This window comes from Trachypithecus francoisi, unplaced genomic scaffold (assembly GCF_009764315.1).
Source record: "Trachypithecus francoisi isolate TF-2019V2 unplaced genomic scaffold, Tfra_2.0 Lachesis_group19, whole genome shotgun sequence".
Classification (NCBI taxonomy): Eukaryota; Metazoa; Chordata; class Mammalia; order Primates; family Cercopithecidae; genus Trachypithecus; species Trachypithecus francoisi.
This window is the reverse complement of record NW_022681464.1, coordinates 9,022,092-9,040,243: the sequence shown is the minus strand read 5'-3', so window position 1 is coordinate 9,040,243 and position 18,152 is coordinate 9,022,092. Positions and strand designations below refer to the sequence as shown.

The 18,152-nt window shown below is 39.2% G+C and overlaps 1 protein-coding gene across 2 annotated transcripts in view; it reads right to left on the bottom strand.

Annotated features, from left to right (window-relative positions):
• Positions 1-17,363, bottom strand: part of LOXHD1 (lipoxygenase homology domains 1) — a 140,519-nt gene extending 123,156 nt beyond the window's left edge. For both annotated transcript variants that reach the window (XM_033177834.1, XM_033177835.1), the window contains exons 1-5: positions 17,089-17,363; positions 7,869-8,004; positions 7,141-7,301; positions 6,035-6,121; positions 5,470-5,605 (exon numbers count right to left, since the gene is read on the bottom strand). In XM_033177834.1, the coding sequence (XP_033033725.1) occupies positions 5,470-5,605; positions 6,035-6,121; positions 7,141-7,301; positions 7,869-8,004; positions 17,089-17,265 (697 nt within the window). In that variant the 5' untranslated portion in view covers positions 17,266-17,363. The remainder of the gene's footprint in view (positions 1-5,469; positions 5,606-6,034; positions 6,122-7,140; positions 7,302-7,868; positions 8,005-17,088) is intronic.
• Between the last annotated feature and the right edge of the window lie 789 nt (positions 17,364-18,152).

Below are 18,152 nucleotides of genomic sequence, written 5' to 3'. Positions count from 1 at the left end.
CAGTGAGAGGAATGAACAGCTGAAAACTGAAGGTGGAAACATGACACAGCAAGGAAGGAAAACTCTCAACACCAGGCTGGGGCTGGCTTCACTCTTAATTATGATGAAGGTCCATTCTGCCTTTTTAGCTGTAACTTTTAGGCAATTTCCAGAAGCAAAGTAATAAGGGAATTTAGAAATCCTATGGCCGGGCGCGGTGGCTCAAGCCTGTAATCCCAGCACTTTGGGAGGCCGAGACGGGCGGATCACGAGGTCAGGAGATCGAGACCATCCTGGCTAACACGGTGAAACCCTGTCTCTACTAAAAAAATACAAAAAACTAGCCGGGCGAGGTGGCGGGCGCCTGTAGTCCCAGCTACTTGGAGGCTGAGGCAGGAGAATGGCGGGAACCCGGGAGGCGGAGCTTGCAGTGAGCTGAGATCCGGCCACTGCACTCCAGCCTGGGCGACAGAGCGAGACTCTGTCTCAAAAAAAAAAAAAAAAAAAAAAAAAAAAGAAATCCTTTTGCCTGGGAATTCCCATCCCTTTGGTTCTGAGCTCTGAGGTCCCTTTGGTGGGAAGTTCTCAAGGGTCTTGATTTTTCTCTAGGCACCCCTCTGAAACACCCCAGCCATGGATGTCCCAAGCTCCTTCCTGGCAAGAAGTCTGTGGACAATTAAAAAGAGTTATATTGTTAGACACTAGTAGTGAAAGACTTTAAAGAGATGGGTAAGTACAGAGCCTCTGGTACTTTAATTTTAAAATTACAGCTCTTATTAACGAGAAGCTATGATTTTCTGTACTCGAGTCCAGTGGCCTCTTGCCCACTCATCACTGGTGTGTAATCACTTCTCTCGGAAGTATAGTGGAGAACACGGATCTCATTTATTTTACTCTCATGTAGCTCCTGAGGGACAGCCAAGGTGGAAATAAATTGTGAGCTGGCATGTGTATTGTCCATATCTCCCAGTCTGTGCTAATCAGAACAATCACTCCCAAAAGCCTCTTGGCTCTCAGACATGGCATTAATTGCTTATTTGGCTGGCCCTTAATTTGTAAGTAAACCAGAGATACACAACTTCAAACTCAGAGAATTGATTTTAAATTGATATTTACTCATTTTACATGAGTCCCAAACTCTCCTCTTAAGGGACTTCCAGGACATCTTCACACATTACACATTTCACACTGGTACCAGCTGGGAAAATGAAGCATTGTCACCAGCTCTATTTACTGTTACAAAGCATTCCAACCAGAAAAGGAGATATGAGAACTTGTAGAGGTGAGTGAGGACACAGGGATGTTCCAAGCATAAGATAAATGTTTGTGGGCCATAAAGAACAGTTGACAGAAAGAAATTCAAGTTTGTTTGGGCTCTGAAATACAGCCAGGGACCTCCAGAAGATGTCAAACTGCCTTATAGCCACGACAGACAGCCCTTCAATCCTTACTATCCATATCCATACTATCACCAGAATTATTTTTCTCCTTGAAATGGTTGTTTTAATAGCATCATGGAAGACAACAAAAAAATACCAGCTAGGATAGCCCCACAACTGTACACTGTTAAAAATGTTTACAAGCACATTTTATACATGTAAACTGTAGAGATGCTCTTCCTTGCCATCTCCTCCACCTCCTGACATGGTCTCTCCTTGTCTGTCAAATCCCTCCACATAGAAGACCTAGCTCAAATGTCACTTCATCTGCAAAGTTTGTCCCAACTTTCTGGACAGGAAGCTTATCTCACCACTGTGTTTCCACAGCATTCACACTTCAAGACCTGCCAGTTCCACCTTCAAAATATTTCTTGAATTTATCTTCTCCTGTCTGGTCTCCTCTCTCTGTCTGATTTCAGCACCTCTTTTCTTCCCCACTGGAGGTCTGATTGTAGGTTTGTCCCTCTGATCCATCCTCCACCCATCTATGTCAGCCCCTGACCGACCAGGAAAAATGGGGGGGTGAAGAAGTGACAGGTCGAGGGTGAGGTGAAGTGTACCAAGGTCACAAAAGTGCTGGGAGTGCAGGAGCTTGAGTCAGAGGGTGGGGCATGGGTTCAAAAAAGGGGTAGTTTCATGGGATGATCCCAAATTAGGTGGCAGGGAAGGGCTGGCTAAGTGGGGTGGGCATAGGCCAACAAAGTGAATGAGTGTTGGAGGCTGAAAGAATGACGGTTGTGATCAACTCAGTATACCACTGGAGGCTACATGAGCAAACAGCAAACTGTTATGAATGCAGGTTGTTGGCAAACTGACAAACTGTGTCTGCCACCCAGAAGGAATGCTGAGGACAGTCACACCCCAGGAGCATGACTTGTGATTAGGCACATCTGAAGCCTGTTAGCAATAATGTGAACCTGTGATCAATCAAGCGGCTGACCAATTGTTACCTCCTCCTCCCTGCTCTTTCTACCCAATAAATACAAAGGGCTGTGGAAGCTCAAGGCCCTTACTTGACAGAAGCAAGGAGTCTCTAGGCCCCTTCTTTAAAACAGATTCTTTTGTATTTTGTTTTCATTTATCATTCATCCCCCTTCGTTCAGTCCTGTAGTACCCATCAGGTGAGCACCAGGATGCAGGTGAGTGGGTGTTCTACACAGACACTGAAAGAAGTAGACAAAGCCTCTTAAGGTTTAGTATGCATACAAATTACTTGGCATGCTTGACAAAATGCATATTACCAGGAATAGCCCTCAAAGTCTCTAATCAGCATAGCTGGTGGTGGGCCTAGGAATCTGTATTTCGATAAACACTTCAGGTAGTTTTGATATAGATGGACGCTTGACTGTACTTTAGGAGATGTTGTTGGTTGTAAGCTGAATTGTGCCCATAACCCCAATTTTATTTATTAAAGTCCTAACTCCCCAATAACTCAGAATGTATTTGGAGATAGGGCCTTTAAGGGAATAATTAAAGTAAAAGGAGGTCATATGGGTGGGGCCTAATCCATTATGACTGGTGTCCTTATGAGAAGAGGGGGTTAGGACCCAGACATGTATACACACAGAGGAAAGAGGACATAAGAAGATGACTGTCTGCAAGTCAAGGAGAGAGGCCTCAGAAGAAAGCAAACCTGCCAACACCTTCATCTTGGACTTCTAGCTTCCAGACTGTGAGACAATAAATGTCTGTTATTTAAGCCACTCTGTCTGTGGGACTTTTTTTCAGCAACCCTAGCAAACTAATGCACTGTCCCAGGATTATGGCAGGGCATGGTGTCTAGACACTAACCAAGGGATGCATGACACCATCTTTTGTGAAAGAGGGGAAGGGCCAGAGACCAACAGAAATGGCACTGGGCTGGGGTAGAAGGCAATACTGGGAAGAAGCGTGGTGCACTCAAAGATCTGAATGTGCAGAGGGAGTCAGGAGAACACCCCCTTCCATGTGCCCCACAGTTCATGAGGAGGGAAAATAAGGTTCTTAGGGGAAAGTCATGCTTCACTCAAGGCAAAGAGGGGGTGGAAGTAAAGAACATTCTGGACATTACAAATTAAAATAGATTTCTCTTTAGAAAACCTTATCAAAATGGCAATCTACAGGTTGTTTTAAAAATTTAACTAAACAAAAAAGGTTTCATCAACTAGGGGAAGGGGACAAGTGTAGAGAACACAACACAATTTTGGAAGCTGGAGAGCAGTTAGAAAAGTAGTAAATGCATTGACACAGTGGTTCTCAGTGTGGTTCCCCAACAGCAGCGTGGATATTACCTGTAAATGTGTTAGACAAGCAGATCCTTGGGTCCCACTCCAGACTAACTGAATTAGAAACTCTGCAAGTGGAACCCAGCAATCTGTGTTTTAACAAGCCCTCCTGGGGATGATGCATGCTGAGGTTTGAGAATCGCTGACTTACCATACCAGAGAGGATTGATCAGAGCTGTCAGTCACAAAATTCAAAAAGGAATGCTACCAAAAGGCTCAAGAATGACAGTGCCAGATAATGTAGAAATAGAGACTGAGAATCTAAAATCATGAGAGTTAGTTAGAAGGGTTTCAAAAGCAGTTAGGGCCCAAGACCTCTCCCCAGTTCTTTATACCTGCAGGCTCAATTCTGGCATGCAAAGTAAACAGATCAGGTCTAAGAACAGGTGTATTTCTGCCTTGGTGGACTACACATTAGGTTAGTGCAAAAGTAATTGCAATTTTTGCCATTATCTTTAATATTATAATAAGTTCCAATTTTGGGAATGGGTTATATGTTATCATGATATTTAGAGAGATGATTGCCTTGTTCCCAAAGCAGTTATTACTGAATGCAAAAAGGCAGGGTGATGTTTTGGTATAGCCACTGAACCAGGAAGCAAGAGACCTTATTCTAGATTTAACTCTGTCTCTAACTAACTGTGTAACCATGGCAAGAACGTCCTCAGCTCCTTATCTGCATCAGGTTATTTTAAGGGCCTTTGCACACAAATATTCTACAGTCATATATTTAATTAAGAATGAAGGAGAACCATAAAATAAAAGAAACATGATGCTAATTACAAGCATTGCCTAATTAAACTAACAGACGGAATGATCTCTTTTTAGATACTTGCTGTTTGACATTTCTATGTTTATGAGTATTTAACTCTGATCAAACTATTTCAACAAATATATACAGAGTTCCTACTGGGTGTGCAAATGCAGTGTTTATAAATATCACACAATCACCTGTGAAATGACATTATGGAGATATTTAGAAGGTCTACTGGAACTATGGGTGACATTGTTTTCTATATATTTTTACATTTTTGTAATTTTGCAATACTATTTTCCTGCTTAAAATTTAAGGACTGCCACAAGGATAGCAAATGGGTTAATTATCTTAAGTGCCAATTCTGATCAATTGTTAATGTCTGTTTGGAATTCTTTATTGAGGGCTACAAAGCTCATTTCAGACTCATGGGAAAGAATGTTTTGATCACTTAGTAATGTCTGCCATGTGAAAAAGACAGGGCATGTGCTCTGTATTTGCCAGTACTGTGCTTCTATAACCTAGAGGCAAAATGACTTCTTCCCTTTGGTTATTTGAATGTGGCTCCTGGATTCCACATTTAAAGCTTAGTCCTTCTCCTACTATCCTTAATTAGAGATAGAATACTTATTAGCTATCAGCCAACTGTGGCTACAGGAACGCAGATCTAGCTTTTCTTTTGGGGAACATTTCATGCACCATTTGAGGGGAGCAAGAGGATATCTCCTTTCAAGGAGGCTCTGGAGAATTATTGTTCAGAACAGATGCTTCTCATCCCCTCAGAGCCAACGAGAAGACCCATACATCTTCCCTCCCTCCCCACCACACCAATCACAGTAGAGCTCTGGCATCATGACTTGGAGATGACTTTTCCAAGCCAGTCTTGCGTGAAGGACCTTCCAAATCCACTCTGGCACTCTAAGGAGCCCAAAGATGCATAGCAGACAAGACTCTCAGCTCATAGGTCAGGCCCACTGGGACACCAAGCAGGAGTTCCACTGCCTCCCAGGATGGAGAGCCCATCAGTACTTACTGCCCATGATCCTGCGCACTGTTGGGCCTTCTGCAGTCATTTCCCTCACTATCTCATTGTCATCCTCATTGGCATCCAGCCAGCGGTTGCAATTAAAGTTATACTTGTCCTTGTTCAGGGTGTTCATCAGGGTCATCTGGAATGAAGTTCTGGGGTGAGCAAGTGGGTGCACCAGGGATGTTCACCAATGCCCTGGAGTCCCCATTCTGCTATCTCATTGCAGAGAAGCCAAGGCTATTTCCTGGAGAAAATCCTTATGGCAGGCAGAGGGCTGGATTAGTATTTGTTCGTGGTTTCCTGGATACCTGCACTTGCCTAGCAACCAGATGACTAGGGCAGAATGCAAGCCCCCCCAAACACCTGAGTGTTTTCTTAATCTACTTTGGAAGTCTCTCCCCATCAGGAAGTCCCTGGGGCCTGTATCCAAATTCAGGTCTTGCTGTAACACTTTTCAGTCCCCATTCACAATAAATACAGAGGCAGATTTATGTGACAGGGTCATTGAAAGGGACCGTCCTTGTTCCTTTCCCAACAACCCCCCAAACCCCAAGATGGTGCATCTCACCCTTTCTAAATGCCATCCAGAACCAGAACTCCTTTTATCGTGCCATACTCGAATCTTATAAAACCTGCCAACATCCGGGAGTTCAATCTATGGTGAGAAATAAAAACATTTGAGTGGGCATAACTGAAAAAAACGTGTTTATTCTTATAGTTGACCCACTCTCAGGAGGGAACCTGCTTTGGGCTCTTTCTTCAGCAGTGAGGATGGGTTTGCTTTAATCAAACCACCCTCACATACTTTATCTTCTCATGACCCTTGTAACCCGGAGCATGTGAGGGCAGGACAGTCACATACAGCAAGGGTTCAGTCTGGGCCAGTGAAACTGAACAAAAATAACTGCCCCACAGTGGGATTCAGACTAAAGAAGATCCTCCAAGCAATAAACTTCCAGTAACAAAATCTATAGGGCAGCCGTGCAAATTAGCACAGGCCCACAGCCCCAGGACTCTACTGGGCAGTGAAACAGACAAAAAGATCACTAAGCAGTTGTGCCCTTTCTCTGGGGGCTCACAGTCTAGCAGAAAAGATAAATACATAAAGAGCAATGAACTGAGTGGTGTAACAGAGGTACAAATGGGGTGCTGAGAGGAGAGCCTCAAATTACAAATTATTGCTACCTAAAGGTTGAAATAGCACTTCTATTAGGGTAAAAAAATCCTTGCTCTAGTTTTATGCCTAATGGAAAGTTTTAAAGCTGAATTTTTTTTAAAAAGTTCTAAAATTCACACTTTTGATTAAATTTGATCCTTACTCTCTAAATCAGTCCATATTGGGCAGTCTGACACTAAGCATGCTCAGGGTCTCTGTTCTGCAGTGATTCTCCAACTCCTGAATAGCTTAAACCATTCCATACTTGCTTCTTTTCCCAGCCTTGGTTCTGGACTGTTGGATTCAGATGAATGGGCCAGATCAAAATTGTACCCCATTCAATACATTGCTTATAAATCATCAAATTTGTCTTCCTTGCAGGGACCTAAAATCTCCATTGTACGTTTTTGCCTTCAAACTTGGTCTAAAACCTGGCTTAGAGAACCGGAATCCCCATGACAAATGCCCTACATCCTTTCCTCCTTTCTCCCTCCCACCCCATTACACTCCTCTCCTACCCTAAACTTCTCAATTATGCCAGGTTTGAACCACTTGTTGTTGGGATTCAGGAGAATCTCATCTGTCCGTCCTTTCTGCCCATAAATCTGGATGAAGATGGGAGAGTTGGTACCAGCTTTCTTTAGGTCAGTCGTCCAGACCCACAGGGACCAAGGGAATTCTGCAAGACAGATCAAGTTGCACCATAAATTTCAGGAAGTGAAGAGACTTTCATATTACCACAGGGAAGAAGGAAAAATCCAAAATGATCAGGACTGAAGGGCAGGGTATACACAGATGTGTCTCATTCTCAAAAACCCATTATAGCCAAGTTTAGAAAGCTAAGGATTCATTACTATTAAAAATAAGGTGCCATAATGTTCTTTTTAACAGCTAAAGTGTATTCGTGTGTTTTAAATCGGAGGACAAGTTGACTCCACTCACCCTATGTCCAACACTTTCAGAGTGCACTGTAGTGAACGATTCAGGTTAACACCTAGCTCATCACAGCAGCTTATTCCATTTGGTGACACTGGAGTCAGCCTTGGTGCCAGGGGTGTGACTCTATATGGCCTGTACTTTGGAGAGTGGAGCTGCTTGGCGGGGTTAGGGGAACTTTTTCCTTCCTTTCTAGAGGAGACTTAAGCAGGAGCGGACTGCCCTCACAGCTTTTGCCCAAGGGTCTGACGTTCTGGCCTTTGCTGGCCCTGGCTGAGAGGCCTCCAGGTTCTGGGTCTCTTTCACTTACTTTTCAGCCGCTTCTTCCTGAGAGACACCATTTCGTAGAGCTGCCTCTCAATCAGCCCGTCCGCTCTCTTCTCATCCAGCCAGTTGCTGCAAGGGAAGGTCTGCTGAATGCCAGTGAAGGGGCACAGAATTACCACCTGGGGAGAGTGGAGCACAGTGAGTGTCTCCTGCATTGAGTCCCCAGTAGGGACCTCTTCACCATGTTCAGCAGCCTCCCAGCCCCACATTTAGAGACATCTGTATTAGGACTCTCAATGAATGGCACCTTTTCTGTAGTCTATCTCATTAAATCTTAAATCAAGAAATGCAACCTCCAAAGAGTCTTCCAAAGTAGGTATCACCCATCATCTAATTTGCTATTCAAATCTCAAACTTTTCCTCTATACACAACACCCTCTTTGAATACCGTATTTCTTTAAGCACATCATAAAACCTCAGTTAATCTGAACCAAATGAACTAGACTACTAGGTTAATTCCCTATAATGATCTTGTAGGAAAAAGGTAAGTCCTGTGTCAGCTAATTAATATCTGGAATGTAGTATAAAAACCAACTTTTCTCTTTTAGGCTTGATCCTCACTCAACCTTCTCTCTTATACCTTCTCTATCTCTACCAAGTTCTGAACCCATGGATTTCGAACACTCACATTATAAATGTTGAAAGGATTGCTCCTGGCACACTACAGAATCCTCTATCAGTAAAGAAATTTTGACTCTCACATTACTGGTTTCTAAGCTTTACCTTCTTAACTTGAAAACAAATCTTTTTAACTTACAAACTAATCTGACCCTCCCATTGGTCAAGGTTTTGACCAACCATTGTCTTACTATTTGTTGTCTACTGTTCATAGTGACAAAAATTGACTGTAACTTCCTTAACTTGAATTATTGCCCTTAGATATTCCCAGGTAATACTCACCTCATACTCATTATTGACCATTGTGATAAACCTTAACTTTTAAGAAGCACCAGGGGAAGGATGCTAAGAGATGGTGGGAGGGAATTATGTACCCCTTCAAACTCCCAGAGAAATGCTCCTGCCTAGAGATAAATGATGGCTCGGGACCATGGGCAGCAGCCCCCTCAAACATTTAGTTATCTGACACAAATATATTGGCAATTAATGTAGTTCACCCCACCTGCATTCAATAGATGGGAAACCTGAGGTCTAGAAAGGAGAATAAAGTGCCCAAGTTAGCACCTTTAGTTAGTGGCAGAACCAGGAATATAAGTATTCCTGACACTAATTGTCAGTTTGGGATCTTTTCTACTCATCAGGAAGAACCTCAGAATTTCTATTTATGGCTGAGGTCCACTGGGATCCATTGTTGCACTCCATTTTTTATGCTGAAGATTTCATGTGACCATGTATTTAGAAGTGGACCTATACATAGGCAAAGTTGTAGGGCATCCATGACAAGTTGAGGGCATAGGAGGGTATAATCACCAGGAATTTATTTAGAAGTCTTTCTTTCCTCTCAACAAATCCTGCAGATGCAGATGTTTCCTCGTTACTCTTGAGTTGTTCTCTCATTGTTAACTGTGTATTGGTTAGGTTTGTCTTTTTAAGAAGTAGCAAAATCCTAAAAGTTTGAGGTTGTGTGTTTTCTCACCCCTATGAGTCCCCTGAACATAGTTCTAAACATATAGTAAGCACTTAAAAATCGATGATAAAAGTTCTGGTTCTGGAAGGTTAAAGGTTAGGTAAGCAACTAAATATAGTATTGTTACTAGAGCTTGTGGTTTTTATCTCAGGATTTTCTTTCTTTTATTGTTTTGTTAAATATAACTATCCTGAGGGTATCATATTCTGTTATTGAAAAACTACTTTGTCATTCTCTTTAAAAATAAATTAGTGTAATTCATACATTAAAAATGTTTGCTTCTGGACTAGGTAGTCCAGAAACTAGGTAGTCTGAAAAGCCTTTTATCACCACAAAATAGCCATATGTTACATAAATCACAGGAAGTATCACTTTATATACATTGCTGAGCTGCCAGGGGATTACAGAGAAACCATAAGAACCAGCAAAATTCAGAGTAAGCAGAAACCCAGAGAGTGGGCAAATGTGAATGCTAAAGTTGGTGCTGCACTGCAGCAAAAGACAATCCCAGGCACTCAGAGACCAGGAAATTAATAGCCACTTGAGGATGCGGGAAACTAGGCCGTGGGCTTTACAAAAAGGAGATTCCAAACTGGAAACACTGAATAAGCAGAAATATTTGAAGGACTGCTCCTTTAGACAAAAGGTAGATAGGGAAAAATCTGCAAAGAGAAGCCTACCTTTTTTTGTCTTTGCTCTAGACAGAAAATAATAATAGTTTTACCTAAGAAATAGTTACCATAAGCTTGGTCACAGCCAGGATAAATAGTAATAAATGCACACATAGACATATTGAGGAGAAGCAGGGAATACCAAAAACAAGATCTTAAGAGCATCTGGATAGAGAAAACAGATAGTGGCAATTAGACTAACAGAAGCCAGAAGATATTGGGGAGGAAAACTCAATATAGAATTCAGTATCCTAAAATTATTTTTCAAGAATGAGAGTGATATAAAAACATTTTTCAAATGAACAAAATCAGAGTTTACCAACAATAGACCTTTACCAAATAAACTTCTAAAGAGTGTTCTTCAGGAAGAAGAAAATTGACACCAGAAATAAGGTCTTAGATGCAAGAAGAAGTGACAAGCAAACAAATTGGGAAATTTGTAGGTAAATCTGAACAAACAATTCTATAAAACAATGATATCTAATGTGTGTATTTTAAAATAATTTAAAATGGAGCTAAAATACTAGGCAAAAAATAGCATGCAGAATTATTACTATTAGTGATTTCTAAGGTTCTTGCATTTGCCAAAAAAGAGTAGAGGTATCAATTACATTTAGGGTTTCCCATATTAAGTATGTACAGTAAAATAACTATAAAGGGAAAAAAGAAATAGGGAAAAACAGTCAACCCAAAATAATTTTAAAAGAAGAAAAAAGAAACAGTAAAAGCAGAACAGATATATCAGTAATTACAATAAACATAAGCAGACTAAATTTGCCAGTTCAGAGATAAATAGTGTCAGATTGGATAATGATAAAGATTGAATTCACTAGGAGGTTATAATTCTATGCTTAGTAACATAGCCTCAAACTACATAAAGCAAAAATTGTTAGTTCTACAATAAGAAATATCTACCACCTTAGTGGTAAATATTTCAATAGTGGTACAGATTACACACACACACACACACACACACACACAAGTAGATATTTTAACACATATTTATTAGTAATTAACAGACCAAACAGACAAAACGATAGTAAGGAAACAAGATTCAAATAACAAAAGTAACAAACTGAATTTAATAAATAAAATTAAATGTTTAAATTCAGCTGTTGGAGCAATACACAAATTGAACATGCATTGTAAATTGCAATGCATTTTTTAAAATGGCATTATATAGGCTGTGTTTTCTGAATAAAATGATGTTAAATTAAAAATAAATTAAATAATAAGACAACATGCATTTGGAAACTAAAAGTCATACTTCAAAATAATGAGTCACAAAATAACTAATGAGTCACAAAAGAATTTTTAGTGTAATAATAAGAACCCAAACAAGCACAAACTATTTTTTAAAAATTGATAAATTGCCTTTCAACAATATTAAAAGCTTCTGCTTTTCAATAAACATTGTTAAGAAAATTAAAAGGCAAGCTACACAGTGGGAGATTATTCATACATACACACACAGATATGGAAATATAGATATATCGATATATTTAACAAAAAAGTTGTATCGAGAATGTAAAGAATTCTTACAACTTAATAAGATTTAAAAACATAAAATAAGCAAAGGCAACAAGAATAAGAATATATACAAATGATCAATAAGCACATTTTTTAAAGTTCAACGTAATTAGTCATCGGAGGCAATGTAAATTAAAACCACAATTAGACACTCATGAGCATATCTAAAAATAGAAAGATTGACAATGCCAAGTGATGGTAAGGATATGGAAGAACTGGAATTCTCATATATTGTTGGCAGGCATACAAAACAATGTAGCCACTTTGAAAACAGTTTGGAGGAATTTTTTAAAAGTTAAGCATATCTTTACCATGGATCCAGAAATTCTATTATTAGGTATTTATCCAACAAAATTGAAACACATGTCCATTCAAAGACTTGTACATGAATATTCATAGCAGCTTTATTCATAGTAACCCCCAAAATTGAAAATGACCCAAATGTTCATCAACGATTAAATAGATAAACAAATTGCTATATATCCGAAGAATGGAATACTACTTAGCAGTAAAAAATAAGTTACTAATACATGAAACAAGATTATGAATCCCAAAAACATTACTCTGAGTGAAATGTCAGACACAAACACACATAAAGTGCATGCTAAATGATTTCATTTATATTCAATGTTAGAAAAGACTAACCTAATCTTTAGTGACTAAAATCAGATTAGTGATTAGAGTGGTGGATATTGGCTGTGAAGGAGCACAAGGAAACATTTTGGGGTGCTGGAAACATTCTATATATTGGTTCTAGTCATGGTTACACAGGTGTGTACATTTATCAAAACTCACAGAACTGTATGCTTTAGAAGAGTGTGTATTTTATTTCATGTTAATTATACTTTAATAAAGCTGCTTTTTAAAATGAAACAATACAATTAAACTGAATAAAAATATTTTATAAAATATATGAAATGCAGCTAAAGCACTACTTTGAGAGAAAATTATAGTATCAAATGTTTGTACGAGAAAAAAAGGAGGCTAAAAATTAATGAGCTAAGAATCTAATTTAAGAATTTAGAAAAAGAACAACAAAAGAAACTCAGAGAAATTAAACAGAGATAAAGTTAAGAATAGAAGTCAATAAAGCAGAGAATAGAATTAAAACAGTGTACACAAAGCAAAACTTGGTTATTTGAAAGAGCTAAATAAACTTTTTGTAAGAGTCATATTTTTTAAAAAGCAACAAGGCGTGAATAAATAATATATAAAAAGTGTTCATAATTATATCAGAGGATAAAAGATGCATCAGTTGTTAAAAAATAAGAGAACACTGGATGTGTATAAATTTATATCAATACATTTGATAACTTACAAATGTACAAATTCCCAAAAAAAGCTCATTAAAACAGATTGAATAAGAAATAAAGAGCCTGAATATTCCTATAAACAGCAAAGAAAAACAAAACAAAACCCTGCTCTTTAAAATCCGTAATTTTACACACACACACACACACACACATCCACACACACACACCCCTACCTATACAATTTTGCAGGAGACTGCAACCAAACATTTGGGAAACATCACTGCAATTTTATACACCCTCTTTTAGGAAAGGACATACTTCTCATTTCAATCTAGAATCATAACCAATCAACAATTATATAAGAAAGGAATAAGGGGCCAATGCTACTCATGAACATAGATATAAAAATTCCCTTTTTTTTTTTTTTTTTGAGATGGAGTCTCGATCTGTCACCCAGGCTGGAGTGCAGTGGCGCAATCTCGGCTCACTGGAAGCTCGGCCTCCTGGGTTCATGCCATCCTCCTGCCTCAGCCTCCCAAGTAGCTGGGACAGGTGCCCTCTACCACGCCCGGCTAATATTTTGTATTTTTTTTTTTAGTAGAGACGGGGTTTCACCATGTTAGCCAAGCCTGTCTCAATCTCCTGATCTCATGATGCGCCCGCCTTGGCCTCCCAAAGTGCTGGGATTACAGGCTTGAGTCACCACGCCTGGCCAGAAAAATTCTACATTAAATGTTAATAACTCTAAAAACATGTAAAACGATCTATTATCACCAAGTTTGACTTGTAAAAAAGCAGTTAGTTTGTCATTTGAAAATGCACTCACATTAGTGCACCAACTTAATGAATAAAAAAGAAAGACCATACAACGATCTCACTAAGTGCAGAAAAGCATTAGATAAAATTTAACGCCAATTCATCATGAAAACTCCTTACAATATAGAAATAGAAGGGAATTTTACAGATCAAATCTAAGAATGTCTACCATAAACTTGCAAAAAAAAATCAACCAAATAAAATATTAGAAGCAGCTCCTTTAAAATCAGAAACAAAATAAAGATATCCACTATTAATCCTACTACTCAGCATTGTACTGTAGGTCTTAGGCCATGTGGTCAAATAAACAAAAAAGAAAAAAGAACTACAAGCTTTGAAAATTTAAAAAAAAACTGTTATAATTTATAATTTGACTTCCTACAGAAAAAAACAAATAATTATTGAGACATTATCAGAATTAACAATAGAGTTTAGCAAAATGGGCTTGTGTAAACTAAATGTCCAGAAAATACTTCCATTTCTATATCAGCAACAAATTGTTAGAAAATATAATTTTTAAAGAGATACCATTTATAATAGTAACAAAAGTTATAAGGTCTCTTAAACATACCTAACAGACATGCAATTCCTTTATCAAAAACATAAAACTATACTGAAAACTATTAAAGAAGACATAAATTTTAAGAAGTATACCCTATCCGTAGATAGGGAAAGTCAATATAGTAAAGATATCAGTTCTTTCAAATGAATCTATAGGTCCAAATGAATTCTGTTCAACACTGTTCTTCATGGGATTTGGCAAAATAAACAAATAAAGATTTCTTTGGAAGGGTAAGTGGTTATGAATAGTCAAAACATTCTGGAGGAAGAATAACAAGGTGAACAAATTTCCCCAGCAGATACTAAGACAGTACAGAGGTAAAAATGAAGATAGTGAGTGTTATATTAGTGCAGAAATAAACTAAATAAATGGAACAGACTAGAAAACTCAGGGGCAAAGCCATGCATTTTGTGAATTTTATGTGTGATAGAAATGTCTTTTCAGAACAGTGGGAAAAGAATTACTATTTAGTAAATCAGTGCTTCCAAAACTTTCTCAATGATAAGAATTATCTAAACCACCTGTTAAATATCCAGATTACCTGTAAATTCTGACTCATTTGCTCTGAATTAGAGCCTAGGAATCTACTTTTAACAAGAATTCCAGGTGATTCTTAACCTTGGTCAAGTTTTAAAAGCCCTTCAATAAATGTTGCTGGAACATTGGCATATCTACATGGAAAAAAATAAAATTGAATTTCTCCCTCACAAAATTCAATTCCTAGTATTTTAAAAACATAAATGGAAAAATTAAAACAACAATTTTTAGAAAAGGATATAGGAGAATGTCTTCATAGCTCTGAAATAAATAGATTTCTTTCTTTCTTTTTTTTTTTTTTTTTGAGACGGAGTCTCACTCTGTCGCCAGGGCTGGAGTGTAGTGGCCGGATCTCAGCTCACTGCAAGCTCCGCCTCCCGGGTTCCCGCCATTCTCCTGCCTCAGCCTCCCGAGTAGCTGGGACTACAGGTGCCCGCCACCTCGCCCGGCTAGTTTTTTGTATTTTTTAGTAGAGAGGGGGTTTCACAGTGTTAGCCAGGATGGTCTCGATCTCCTAACCTCGTGATCCACCTGTCTCGGCCTCCCAAAGTGCTGGGATTACAGGCTTGAGCCACCGCGCCCGGCCAGATTTCTTTCAATAATACCAAATGCATTAGTCATAAAGGAAAAGATTGATAAACTAGATACTTTTAAATCTTACTCAAAGAACATCACAAACTATGAGAAAATATTTGAACATATATTATCAACAAAGGATTAATATCCAGATTAAATTTTAAAACTCCTAAAAATAAATCCAAAGATAGATTGGTCAATAGGAAAATCAGTAAAAGACATGAACAGACATTTTACATAAAAAGAAACATGAATGGCCAATAAAAAAAAACCACACATTCAACCTTGGTAGTAATCATAAAAATAAGAATTAAAACCACAACAGGATCATTTTACAACCTCCAAAATGGTGAAAATTAAAAATTCATTTACAAGAATGTATAAAACAAAATATCTCTTACACATGGCTGACAGGAGAGTAAAATGGTGCAACTATTTTGGAAAACAATCTGGAATACTTTGGAAGTAACAGTTATCCTATAAAGCTGAAGATTCACTTGCCCTGTGACCTAGCACTTTCATTCTGAGAAGCTCTTGCACACTTCTACAAAGATACATGTACAAGAACTTCATGGCAAGATTGCTCATAGTAGTAAAAATCATTAAATCACTCCAAAATATCCATCAACAGAAGAATGGACAAATAAATTGTAACTCAGTCATACAATGGAATACTTTGCAGCAGGGAAATGGATGAACTACAGCTTCTGTTACCATTTGGACAAATCTCTAAAACATAATGTTAAGTGAAAATTGACAGTTATGGCCAGGTGCGGTGGCTCACTCCTGTAATCCCAGCACTTTGGGAGGCCGAGGCAGGCAGATCACCTGAGGTCAGGAGTTCAAGACCAGCCTGGCCAACATGGTGAAACCCCATCTCTACTAAAAATACAAAATTAGCCAGGCGTGGTGGTGCATGCCTATAATCCCAGCTACTTGGGAGGCTGAGGCAGGAGAATCGCTTGAACCTAGGAGGTGGAGGTTGCAGTGAGCTGAGATCGTGCCACTGCACTCCAGCCTGGGTGACAGAAGTGAAACTCTGTCCAAAAAAAAAACAGAAGGAAGGAAGGAAGGAAGGAAGGGAGGGAGGGAGGGAGGGAGGGATAAAAATTGCCAGTTACAAACAATACAAGTTTATAGATAGACAGAATTCATAATAGTATGTGCCCTTTGAGGGAAAGAGGACTATATGACTGTGGAAGGACACAGAGGAGTTTCAAAAGCATCTCGAATGTTCTCTCTCTCAAGCTGTGTGATAGACAAAATTGAGGTTTGCTTTTTAACATTCCCTGTGTCACACAGTTATTAATATATATTCTTTAAAGTATAAGTATCCCACAATAAAAGCATATACTTTAAAATACTTATTGATTGAAAGATTTATAAGCTGAGTGAAACACTACACCAGGAATCAGGACAATCATAACCACCAACTGAACACCTCTGGATAACCTGTCCTGCTTGGCCCTTGGATGCATGTACAGAACAGCCCCTGTTCCTGACCACCCTTGAGGCAAGATAGATGGACACATAACCACCCAAAATGCCCAGTGAAAGAGATTGCCCATGCACTCTGTTACTAGTTCAGAGGAAGTAGGATTCAGGTTAAAGTTTTTACTTGCAAGAGGAGACGGGTTGAATCAGGGAAGGCTGTCTTCAGGGGCATCCCTTACCTTCTCACAGTACCAGCCTCTGTTGACACCCACATTGCCATGCCCGATGGAGACCCGACTCAGGGGGCTAAGGAGGACAGCCAGCTCGACGTGGAAGATGTCTGTGCGGCCTCGGTCAAACACGCCGCCCTCCAGGAAGATTTTCCCACTGTTCTTATTCCCTCTGGCCCCATACATGACCAAGTAGATTTTGGATTTGGTACCAGCCCCCCGGACATCCCCAGTGAAGACGGTGACAATATACGTAATAGCTGGTGTGGAAACAACAGGAAAGAGAGTGTTCAATGTGAGCTGCATCATAATATCCCACCCCTTCCTCCCCTTCCTGGTTACGACACCCCCAAAGCCCTCCTCCTCCACACATCCTCTTTCCCCATCATGTCCTATTCCTCCAGATGCCACCTAATGTCCCTCTCGACTTCATTTCATCTTTTCCAGAGTTTGTATGTCCAATGCATCTGAGTTTGAGAATAAACCGCACATATTATTACAGGAAGCTGTCAGTGCTGATTACAGGAAACTAACAAAGAGGAGGAGGAACTCGGGTTGGCTAAGAATAGTACTTATTATTAATGATAATTACCATGCCTACATTATTAATAGCTGCCAGATGAATTCTGTTATGTCTAATCTAATTAAAATAGTCAACTCCATTAATGGAGATTTATATTCAGGGCTATCTGATTCATTTCGCTTGCTCTTTTGCTGATAACTTAAAAACATAACTTTTAATAGAGGACATTAATGTCCTCCTTTGCTGCCTGATGTGGTAGGGTGAGGGAGGATTGAGGGAGAGAGAAAACATTGTTGGTTGGGCTATTTGAGGTTCTGGTCTATCAGGAGGCAATATGAGGACATGGAATTCTGAGGAAGAACTAGCAAAGGGAGATTAAACTCTGAGACAGGGTGAAATAAAAGAAAATACCAAAGGCAAACATTTGGACAGGCAATTCTGCTAAGGACTGGCCTAGATTTTCTTTTTTTCTTTTCTTTTTTTTTTTTTTTTTTGAGACAGAGTCTCACTCTGTCACCCAGGCTGGAGTCTAGTGGTGCAATCTCAGTTC